At 42.3% G+C, this 12921-nt stretch overlaps 1 protein-coding gene across 1 annotated transcript in view; it reads right to left on the reverse strand.

The window, feature by feature from the left end:
* STAB1 (stabilin 1) overlaps positions 1-12921 on the reverse strand; it is a 2761215-nt gene that overhangs the window by 182080 nt on the left and 2566214 nt on the right. The window contains exon 68 of the mRNA XM_044078505.1: positions 260-376. Coding sequence (XP_043934440.1) covers positions 260-376 — 117 coding nt within the window. The remainder of the gene's footprint in view (positions 1-259; positions 377-12921) is intronic.

Below are 12921 nucleotides of genomic sequence, written 5' to 3' on the forward strand. Positions count from 1 at the left end.
TTAAAGCACTGGACTACAGAAAAACAGGAATGTATGCAAATATAACACTGAAAGTAATTTCCTTTAATAAAAACACGGAAGACAGCATCAATAGACCACTACTCATTGCATTACCTGGTACACCAAATTGTGCTGTTATGCTGCAGAATAAGTAATGAGCATATAGAAATATGATTCCTGTTACACACACATACAGATATGACATGTTTTTACAAGTCTAGACCAGACTGTATGTTTGATATTTCACAAAAATCCTCACCTCATTTTCTTCAAAACCAGAATCAACAGGGACGAACAGTGTTTCAAATGTTGTTTCATTTGAAAGAAAGTCCAGGAACTCCATCCCTTCTGTAGTGTTTGCATAATCTAGCAGCATCTGTCAACAAAAAATAAAATGTTCTTGGTGTCAGTGTAGAGTTAGTGTTCATGGCAACAAACTCTGTCAAGGGCGGAGGAATTTATTGTCATGCACTAAGGTTATTGGTTGATTTTTGAATGCCTTGTAATGTAACAGAGAAACCAAGCATCCACCAAAGGCAGGATCACTGATTCATAACCACCCCTCTCACTGGAATAAAACAGCAATTCATTTGACTGCCATAGTCATTCCCTCCTTCCACTGTTGGTCGTCCAATGCTATGAATACTAAATAAATGCTGAGTCCTGGAGCTGTATTATACAGAAACAAAGAAACTTTATGCTATTAGGCTGGCAGTTACTGATAACTTAATGTTTCACAGACATTGTAAAAGTTACTTGAAGTTTTGCTGGATATTTCTTATTGGTCAAGACAATTTACTGATTGCGTTCCTGGCCAACACTCTCCTAATTAACAACACATCTGTTCCTCCCTCCTCATCTAGCCATTCTGTTACAGTTTTATTTTCCATGGGGTGGACCTTCTTCTTCCAGGGAGGAGATATCTCTTACTGTACTCATCATCTGCTGGCTCACTGTAGGTGAAGAAATGTAGAATGATTTTAGAAAGTCATCAAAAGAAAGAATTAGGGGATAGAAAAGACAAATCAGGCTAAAAACAAAAAGATGTCCAGGCTAAGAAGGAATGCTGGTTGGCTAACAAAGAGGCTGAGGCAGCAGTTGCATTAGCAAATAACAAGGGATCAAAGGCACTCTACCAGCTTCTGGAAAGTGACTTAGCAGATAGCACAAAGAAAATCTCAGGTTGTAAAGCAAATTTAGAGAGATAAAGAAGAAGAAAGAACAGCAGGCTCAGACATGGTCACGGCAGATAATATCAAGATGTTGGTTGAGTTAAGGGAGAAATGGCTCCTGAGGGTACATACAGCAGTTTGGAAAGAAAGGTGTATCTCAGATGACAGGAGAATGAGCATTCTAGTACTAACGTTTAAGAACAAAGGGAATATTCACAACTGTGGGCAGTGCAAAGATATCAAATTCCTGTCATACTGCACTGAAGTCCTGGAAAGGGGGACTGATAAATGAATATGCAGAGTAGCAGAAAGTAAGCTGGGAGATATCACTTCAAATTCAAATCAGGATGCAGAACAAATGACCTGATGTTTGAATGAGACAGTTACTTGAGGTCGAGGAGAAGGGAAGTCTGAATGAGGAGGTTAAAGTTAGAATCTTGTGACCAGAACTACTGTATGGTACAGAAACCTGGGCAGTAAAGGCACAGCAGTTGATAAAGCTAGAGGTGATGGAGATAAAGTGCTTAAGATGGGTGGCAAGATGTTCACTGTAGAACAGATGACGACATTAGGACATCAGAGCAGAAGCTGAAGTACCTACAGTTACCGAGAAGGTCAAAGAGAACAGAATACAGTGGTTCAGGCACATGTGCAACAAAGCAGAAGACAATCTGATGAGGAACATTTGAGAAGTGAGGATGTCTAGCAAAGAGATGGATTTACTATGGGAGAGAGGACCAGCAACAGTCACGCATAACTGTCAAAGATGGTAAGACAGTGGCATTGAATTAAGAGAAATGGAAACAGTTGATGTGATACCCTGACTCTATGTAGAAAATGGAAATAAGTGGGTGATGGTGATGATGAAGTGGAATGACTATTGAAAGGCATTTATGATTCATCATGGTGTAAAGGCAACATTTTACTTTAGTGGCCTATTGGTTCCTCAGGCCTTCTGTCAATCTAAAAAAGTGCATATGTATTCTTGTATGCTGAGTCCTGGACTTCAGTGCCTATTCTGTAACTTCTCGTGACTTTCAGAGCTAGGGAGTATTCATTTATTCAACCTCTAAGGTTGATTCATCTTTGAGGAAGGGGGGGGGATCCTTCAAGAACAAGTCTGCATGAACTTTGAGCTTGAATAAAGAACAGTTGTGCAAGTAAACTTACTATAATAGATGTTTGAATGATGCTGCAGTAGCCATAGCATTATGGGTTATATCCTGCATAGGATATAACAGCTGACCAGCGTCCAAAGCTTTAGGGCACCTTGCATATGCCCAAATCATTAGTCAGCTCAACCTGAGCTGACTAAAAGACAGGTTTTGATACCAAAACCTTCAGAGCAATCACATAAACAGACAGAAAGAAGGAGAGGACAGCTGAGCAATGAAAAGATAATGCTAGGAACAACAAAAAGAATAATATCCGGTCCCTGGAATAAACATCACACCACAAAACAAGGAGAATGGAGAGAGGGTGGGAGGATGGCATAATGGTTAAGGTGTTTGCCTTACAAACAGAAGGTGCAGGGTTTGATTCTCACATGGGGTAAGTGGCTAGGCTTAAAAATGGCCTGCAAAGGCAGTTAGCCTGGTACCAGCCTATGAACCTAGGGAGTGGCTACTGCAGCTATGGTCATTTGAACATCTGCTATCATGGTAAGTTTACTTACTCAGCTGTTCTATGTTCATCATATTGATCACTGATGCAGTAACTTTAGCTATATGGATAGATTACCCTAGCTTAGTGTATTTGGGAGGTGGAAGGAGAAAGGTCCAGGAGCTCCTGGAGAATGGCTCTAGGAAAGCCTGCTCTAGACTAGGAGAAGGAATCAAGCTTGCAATGCTTTGTAAAAGCATGTACAGAGGACAAAGCTGCCACTTTTAGAATACTTCTTGAATCCAACCCTTTCCAAAAACCCATAGATGAAGCCAAGGCCCTGGTAGAGTGGTCCTTGATCCTGTCTGGAATCATTTTGTTGTGGTGAGTATAACAAAAGGTAGCCTTAAACAACCATTTGGAAATAGTCTACTTTGACACAGGTTGTCCTCTCTTCTTACCTTTGTAAGAAATGAACAATTCACCCAAAAATCTGAAAGGTTTTAATCTGTCAGGAAAATACTGGAGTTATCTGTGGACATCCTAGATATGGACTATACTTTCTCTATCGTTTTTAGGTTCAGGAAAGAAAATAGGGAGTTGGATACTTTAGGCATAAAAGAAGGATTAGTTCTCAAAGAAAGCCTTCCTCTGTGGAAAATAAGATAGGGATGACTCACCTTAAGAGGATGCAATTCAATTACTGCTGAATACCTGAGTTGTTTGGCTTCTGCTACATACCTACAATCAACTGCATTACTAGCTGAGTCAAGTACAAACTTGCAGTGTTTAAGATTGTACTGCATTTCATTTTTCTGTCTATTTAATTGTTTCATTGAATATTGTGTCTGTGTCTCTCTGTAGTTATCTATTTTTCTATTTAATTGTTTCACAGAATACTGTGGTCTCTCTCTGTCTTTGCAATTAGTTTCCAGCCCGCCCTCCCTGTTCTTGTTTTGGTATTAATCTTGGTGGCTTTGGAATTGCCCGCCCCTCCTGTAAATTTGTGTTTGAACACTCCTCCTGGGTCTATCTCATTTGCTCACTCAACCGAGTACACTGAGATCATATTTTGACTTTAGACAATCCTACCAGTCCCATCTGTTCAGCCCTATCCCAGCTCAAGTCCAGTCTAGTGTCACTAGCTCACTCTACCTAATACAGAGAGAACATTTGTGAAGGGTAAGCCACTTAGGTCCTTAATTTTGAATTATCTTCTGTTTCTCCTTTCTCCCTTTCCACTTTCAAAAAAAAAATTAAAAATAAATTTCTAAGCTTATTTCATGCCTTTCCTGTAACTAGTCTAGTCCAGATACAGATTTTCTGTAACCAGGACTGTTTGTAAGCTTCTGAGCCCCCAAAGCCTTTCTGTGTTGGAGGGAAGCCTTCTAGCTTATCAGTGGGAGTGGTAAGCACTAGGTAGCCTCTCTACCACAAGAGTGGTTTCTGGCCCAGAAACTGAGTTTATAGGCTGCTTGGGCAGTTTTTCCATCTCTTTCAACTTTCTGGTTTAAAAGCCTGCTTTTGCACTTGTTTCCCACCTTTCCTGTAACTAGTCTAGTCCAGATACAGATTTGCTCTATCCAGGACTGTTTGTAAGCTTCTGAGCCCCTCAATACTTTCTATGTTGCAGGGAAGCCTTCTAGCTTATTAGTGGGAGTGTTAAGCACTAGGTAGCCTATCTACCACAAGAGTGGTTTCTGGCCCAGAAACTGAGTTTATTGGCAGTTTGGGCAGTTTTTCCATCTCTTTTAACTTTCTGGTTTAAAAGCCTGCTTTGTGCTTGTTTCCCACCTTTCCTTTAACTACTCTAGTCCAGATACAGATGTGCTGTATCCAGGACTGTTTGTAAGCTTTTGAGTCCCCCAAGCCTTTCTGTGTTGGAGGGAAACCTTCTAGTTTATCAGTGGGAGTGGTAAGCACTAGGCAGCCTATCTACCACAAGAGTGGTTTCTGGCCCAGAAATTATAGTTTATTGGCCATTTTGCAGTTTCTCCATCTCTTTCAACGTTCTGGTTTAAAAGCCTGCATTTGCACTTGTTTCCCACCTTTCCTGTAACTAGTCTAGTGCAGATACATATTTGCTATATCCAGGACTTTTTGTAAGCTTCTGCACCCCCAAGCCTTTCTGTGTTGTGGGGAAGCCTTCTAGCATATCAGTGGGAGTGGTAAGCACTAGGTAGCCTATCTACCACAAGAGTGGCTTCTGGCCCAGAAATTGTAGTTTATTCGCCGTTTGGGCAGTTTTTCCATCTCTTTCAACCTTCTGGTTTAAAAGCCCACATTTGCACTTGTTTCCCGCCTTTCCTGTAACTAGTCTAGTCCAGATACAGATTTGCTGTATCCAGGACTGCTTGTAAGCTTATGAGCTCCCCCAAGCCTTTCTATGTTGGAGGGAAGCCTTCTAGCGTATCAGTGGGAGTGGTAAGCACAAGGTAGCCTATCTACCACAGGAGTGGTTTCTTTCCCAGAAATTGTAGTTTATTGGCCAATTGGGCAGTTTTTCCATCTCTTTCAATTTTCTGGTTTAAAAGCCCGCATTTGCATTTGTTTCCCACCTTTCCTGTAACTAGTCTAGTCCAGATACAGATTTGCTGTCTCCAGGACTGTCTGTAAGCTTCTGTGCCCCCTCAAGCCTTTCTGTGTTGGAGGGTAGCATTCTAGCTTATCAGTGGGAGTGGTAAGCACTAGGTAGCCTATCTACCACAAGATCCAGGCACAGATTCTTAGTTTTAGCACTTGAATTTGTTTATTCATGCCCAGCACTTGTTCAGAACTTGTTAGCACTAAATAAGCTAGAAATTACTACAGCACTCAACCTTCCTCTTTACCCAGAGGAAAACAGTTTTTGTTTAGAGAAAAACAGCTCTTATACTCACTTTCCTCACTTGTCTAGAGGAAAGTAGTTTTTTATTCAGGCATGTCCAATGGTCAGCTCCCAGTGTTCTCTCCTGTCTATCTGATGAATCTGGACATCTTGGGGCAATGTAGCAATTGCCTCATGTACACAGACAACCCTCTCCTCCTACCTCCCAACACCACAACCTCTGAGAGATGCACTTATCTAACCAAATTGGAGGTAAAGCTCTCTCCAACCAAGACTGAACTTGACAGTCAAGAGGAGAATGTAAATACTTGCACCACACCACACTCTTCACATAGTCCCACTAAACCTACACCACCAAAATCCACACATAGAAACACAAAAACATTTGTGGAAGCTCTCAATAATAATCTGCTCAAGCAACAGTGACCTCCAAAGCAGAAACTCAAGCAACCTCCACCCCCCAACACAACCCAAATGACAAATAGCCCACAGACTCAGTGTGCCACTCAACCGCAACCCATAAGGCAAAACAACGTACCCAACACACTAGTCATAGGTGACTCTATAGTCATGCACACTGATGTCCCACTCACCAGGCTAAACAAGGAGAAGGTTACTGACAGCTGCCTGTCAGGTGCCAGGATCCGCAACATAACCCACGCACTCAGGTCACTCCACAAGTACAAATATGACTCTGTCATTGTCCATGTTGGTGTGACTGACCTGAGACATACCTCCCTGGACTACATGAAAAGAGACATGGAAGAGATCTCTGATCTTGTAGCCCAGGCAGGTATGACCCTAGCCCTGAGTAGCATCCTGCCATTGCCCAGAATGATACAGCAGTACAAGGATAAAATGATTGACTTCAACAATTGGCTAAGCTTCTGGTGTCATTCTAAGGGTATCCAGTATCTGTCTGCCTGGGACAACATGGTCGACAGACCACGATACTTTGCCAGAGATGGCCTGCACCTGTCACCTCTGGGATTCCGGATACTGGCTAAGGCTCTTGCTGCCCCTACAGTGCCTTTTTTTAGGCAAGGTTCAAATGACAAATTCACCACCATAACAGGAACAGGCAAGCAAAAACTGACGGTAATGCTACTCAATGCTAGAAGTCTAAACCTCAAAATGCTCTCCATTGAGGCACTCCTTAAAATGGAGAACATTGGTATCTGTGCAGTGACTGAGACCTGGTTCAAGGCTCTGTAGAGCAGCCATGCATTACCAGGCTATAACTCATACCACACTTTCTGGCCACCTAACCTGGACCTGAACACCAAAGGTGGAGGTGTGTCCATATTCATTAAGGATATCCACACCTCCAGGCTAGTTGCTCAGCATCACGCATCCGAGGTTATCCAAGTGCAACTAACTCTGGGCAAAACTGCAATCCAAATTGTAGCTTGCTACAGAACCCCCACCATGCCCAAGGATTCCCACTCCTCTTTTCTTGATATACTGGAAAATATTAGGGTTCAACCAAACACCCTAATAATGGACAATTTCAACTACCCCACCATTAAATGGGAAAACTACTCATGTACCAACTCCTTCGCTCAACGCTTTCTGGAATTCATACATTCCAATGCCCTGGATCAACTTATCCACACCCCCACCAGAGGCAACAATATCCTAGACCTAGTCATTACTAACATGAGTGACCGGTGTTCCACACCTGAAGTCAACTCCTCGTTGGTCAGATCCGACCATCAGTTAATCACTCTAGATATCCACATCCAGCCCTCACCCCCCATTAAGGAAATCACAGTAAAATATTTCTCCAAAGCCAACTTCATGCTTCTTAAGACAGAAGTGGCGAACTTCATGACACCCATGCAGATGGACAATACAGTTACGACTGCTGAATCCTACACAGATGCACTTTATAAGCACTTACACGAGTGCATGGATCGTGCTATCCCAAACAAAACCAAAATGCTATCCTCCAAAAAAAAGAAGCCAATCTGGTGGTCCCCTGTCATAAACAACCTCTACAACAGAAGGAAGAAACTGTTGCAAAAGAGAGTAAAATCCCATGATGGAGAGTTCCCTGGTCAGCCTCAGTAAGAAGCTGAGATCCCTTTTAAGATCCTCCAAAGCTAGCTATGAAAACAAAATTGCCACTGATTCTAGGGACAACCACAAAGCATTCTATAGCTATGTCAAGTATCTCAATGGCTCTGAGTTAGAGCACAACTGCATGAAAATTACAAAACCAACTGATATTGCCAACGTTCTGGCAGATAGATTCAGTGCTAACTCCACACCCCTCTCACCCCCTAAAGGGCTCATATCTATACAGGAAGAATGCAAAGTCCCTGTAATTACAACTATGCAGGTAAAAGCTGCACTCTCTAAAGCCAAAAACACAGCATCCATGGGACCAGACAACATCCCAGGCTGCGTTTTACATGAACTTCAAAACAAACTGGCTCCCCACCTAAGCACCATGTTCAGTCATAGTCTCACATCAGGCTTTGTGCCCAACGAATGGAGCACAGCAACAGTTATCCCACTCCACAAAGGGGGAGCCACCACTGAGCCCTATTAGCCTGACGAGCCTGGTCTGTAAGGCCAATGAACGTATCATCATGGAACTCATAAACAAAGACATTGGTAACCTCCAAACTCTGGACTCCACCCAGTTTGGGTTTGTGAAAGGCAGATCATGCCTCATGAACCTGATTGACTTCTTTGAGGCAGTCACCAAAGCTGTAGATGAGGGTAAGGTGGTTCACCCAGCCTATCTTGACCTCACCAAGGCTTTCAACACCATTCCCCATTCCGGAATTATAGCTAAACTCACTAAAACAGGTATAAATCCCTATGTCACAAGATGGGTTGCCAAGTGGCTCACTGACAGAACCCACACTGTAAAAGTTGCAGACTCCAAATCTGACTTCAAACCAGTGACAAGTGGAGTACCACAGGGTTCATTCCTGGGACCTCTCCTGTTTGGTATCTACTTCTCTGAAGTACAGGCTAACACAGTAGGCCTTTGGCTAATGAAGTTCGCAGATGACTGCAAACTAGGAGCCATAGTTGAGTCCCCAAATGATGTGGACATCCTACAGAAGGGCCTCACTGAGACAGATGCCTGGTGTCAGAGCCATGGCCTCAGGCTCAATGCACTTTTTGGCATTGAGCTTGAGGCCATGGCTCTGACACCAGGCATCTGTCTCAGTGAGGCCCTTCTGTATGATGTGGACATCACCTGGGACAGATGCCTGGTGTCAGAGCCATGGCCTCAAGCTCAATGCCAAAAAGTGCATTGTCATCACCTTTGGTAAAAACTCTGTACCCATGAACTACCACATAAACTGCAGTCTACTTAATGCTGAATGTGTGATAAGAGACCTGGGGACCCAGGTGATCAGTAGTCTCTCCTTTGATAATCACATCACCACAGTAGTCAGGAAATCCTTCTACATGGCGCACCTCATCACAAAAGGGTTCTCATCTAGGAAAAAAGAGGTCATCATTCCCCTCTACTCCACATTCATTAGACCCATTATAGAGTACAACGCCCCTTTTGGAATGTACCTCACAAGACATCTGCAGCAGCTAGAAAGGCCACAGAAGTACCTCACAAAGAGGATTACTGGCCTCAAACAGATGCCCTACACTGACCATCTCAAAAAACTCCAGCTTTACTCTATATGGTTTCTACCAAGTCATAACCTCCACCACCAGAACTAGTAAGCCCAATAACAAAGAAAGCATACTAGATTGGATTCTCATTAATAACCCTCCCCAAATGTATAAGGCAGGCACCCAACCTGAGGAAATAAGTGATCACCTCCTAACATATGTACTCAGACAAAAAAAGGATACCCCTCAAATACCTGCTTCAGAACTATCAGGAACAAAAAGAGCTTCAATCAAACCAAATTCCAATTAGAACTTCAAACATGTAACTGGAATAGACTAAAACTATTCCCACTAGACGAGGCAGTATCACACTTTAACTCCACATTTCTTACAATCCTTAACAATCATGCACCCACCCGGATCATCAGAACAAAGAAAAAAGTAGCACCGTGGCTGTCCAAAGAAACTAGACAAAAAATCATGAATAGAAATAAAGCCTGGTCATCTTGGAAAACCAATAAAAACCCTAAGGATCAACTAGTGTATAAACAGCTAAGAAATGATACTATGAAGTCTATAATGTTAGACAAAAAAACTATTACTGTAACCTGCAACATAAACATCAAAATCGACCACAAAAATTTTGGTCCAGCTTAAACAATCTTCTCCATCCAGGTAATACTACTACCCCTACCCCTACCCCTGTGTCTATCCTCCAAAAACCTCCAGAAAATATTGCCAACACCTTCAACACCTTCTTTACGGAAACTATACAATCCCTTGCCAACCAACTAGGCCCCAACAACCTAGACCCTTTTAACCTCATATCCAATACCCACCCATCCTTTAACTTTCAACCTTTACCAACAGCATTTATCCGATCCTTAATCAAGAAACTGAAACCCACCACCCTTTCAGCAGACCTAGTCCTGGCTGAATATCTTCAAAAGGCTGCAAATGCAATAGCGTATCCCATCTCAATATTAATTAACAGAACCATCTCTGAAGTATATATCCCCTCCATCTGGAAAATTTCCTATGTAATTCTTCTCCATAAAGGGGGTAATTCCACTGATCTATCAAATTACTGGCCCATCGCCATTCTATCCCCTCTGGCTAAAATTATGGAAAAATGTATCCACAAGCAACTCCTTCATTACCTCAATTTGCACAATCTCCTGGCTCCCTCCCAGCATGGATTTAGACCCCACCATAGTACCACCACAGCCCTTCTATCCTTCTCTCAGACAATAAATCAAATCTGTAATAATAATACGCCCTCCTCTGCTGTCTTTCTTGACCTATCTAATGCATTTGATATGGTAAACCACCAGCTACTCATTCAAACACTAAAACCTCTTGCCATAGACAGCCTAGCAATATGCTGGTTTCAGTCCTACCTAAGTGGCAGACAACAAGCTGTGCTATGGAAGGACATCCTTTCTTCCTTACTGCCACTCACCCTTGGAGTTCCTCAAGGGTCTATACTAGGACCTCTCCTATTTTCCATCTTCATTAATGATCTTCATACAGTCATCCCCAAAGTAACCTGCATTCAATATGCAGATGACTCTACCCTAATCTGTTCTGCCACCTCCCCATTAGACCTGCAGACCTTAACTCAAAATACTTTCAGTGTAGTAGAAAACTGGCTCACTGACAGGTGTCTTCTATTGAATCCAAATAAAACAAAACTGCTACTCTTCACCCCCACCCGGAAAGCTACACTTCCATCATTTACCATAACATCTAATAATGGCACAATAATTTCCCCAGGCAGTAATACAAAACTGTTAGGTGTAATTGTTGATAATAACCTTAAGTTTGACGCTCACATCGACAAAACCATTAAAACAGTCAACAAAAAGCTAGGATCTCTATATAGAATTAAGGCATTTCTAACCCCAACTGCTAGGACAGTTATTGCCCAAGCACATTTACTTTCAATCCTTCTTTATGCCTCCCCAATCTATACAAACCTGAGTAAATCTGACCTCAATAAACTCAATAGCTGCTACAACACCATAGCCAGATTTGCCACAGGCTCAGCATATAGAACCCACCACTGTATTAACCTACAATCTCTAGGCTGGCTAGAGTTTCCCTCTCAAATCCAGTATAATCAGTTAATAATAGCCCACAAAGTCCTCCTTCAGCCCAAAAGCACACCCATACTCAAAAGTGTAATTACCCCTTACAGTAACCTAAAAACTCTCCGGTCTTCTAACAAAATACTGGCACAAATTGTTAAATCTAAAAACTTAGCAGGTGACTCATTGTTTTGCAACTCTTTTGGAACAATCTGGAATCGGCTCCCTGACGAACTTATAGCAAACCAGACTATTAACCAATTTAAAACATCTCTCAAAAAATTCCTAAAAAGTCACTGGCTGTGCCCCTGTACCAACCCTGACTAACCAGCTTACCACTCTCTTCACTACCTGGCTATCTGTAAAATAGTCAGTGTTTCAGACTTGGTCTCATTCTCATATGTATTGTACTACTGAATGACATGCTACCTATTTCAGCCTTGTAACACTAAAAATGTCGAACAAGAAAACTATAATGTTAAGTTTAAGTATGTATGTATTCCAAGTATGCATATAATCCTATAATTCTGTACTGGTATCTATATGTGACTGTATAAAACTGCTATTGTTTAACTCTTATGTAACTATCCACATGTGGAACTTTTCTCCCTGGGCCTCCGCTGAAAATGGACCTGTGTCCAGTCGGACTATCCCAGTTAACAAATGTAAAATAAAAAAAATAAATAAAAATTTACTCAGTAGCATATCGCCTACTCCAAGGTGATATCTGCCTAACATGTAAAGCTGTGTCAAACCCAGAGCTGTTGGACATGCTACACCTAAAGAAATCCAATCCCCCCAAGCTACACGCTCTAGGGACCTAAACCTTGTCACCACAATAAACAGGACATGCTGTAGGGATAGATTCCTGTCCCAGAGACTTCCCATACTCTGGAACAAGCTACCCATCCATGTCAAGCAAAGTTTCTCATTAGCACTCTTCAAGAAAAATCTTAATAAGTGGATGGAAAATAGGAAATACACCCCAGGGATCACTTAGGTGGCTCTGCTCGACAGGGGCACAAGAAAATAACTTTCTTGGGTGGCGTAAGCCAGGGAACCTTGCTGGCTAGGCTTACTTAGGCCCTTGGGACAATAGCCTAGTACCTACCTATGAACCTATACCTTTCTTGCAGAGGTCAGAACAATCAATAATACTGTTTTCTATGTTAAGAACCTCAAGTTAGCCAGGTTAGCTGGTTCAAATGGAGCAAGTGTTAGCTTCTCTAACACAATATTAAGACCCCGAGGAGGGGCCACTAATTTTCTTGGAGATTGCTGATTCCCACCTTCTCCTACTTTTGTCATTAGTATTCAGTAACATCCATATCAAAATGTTTCATTTTGACAAACTTAAGGAAATCAGTATGAGGGTGAATATTTGTATATCAGCACTTGCATACACTCACGCGCACACGTTTGTGTGAACACACACACACACACACACACACACACACACACACACACACACACACACACACACACACACACACACACACACACACACACACACACACACACACACACACACACACACACACACACACACACACACACACACACACACACACACACACACACACACACACACACACACACACACACACACACTCACACATGCTGTTACATGTCC

The sequence above is a fragment of the Protopterus annectens genome, chromosome 7.part1 (assembly GCF_019279795.1).
Source record: "Protopterus annectens isolate FY-2018-M chromosome 7.part1, PAN1.0, whole genome shotgun sequence".
NCBI classification, from domain to species: domain Eukaryota; kingdom Metazoa; phylum Chordata; order Ceratodontiformes; family Protopteridae; genus Protopterus; species Protopterus annectens.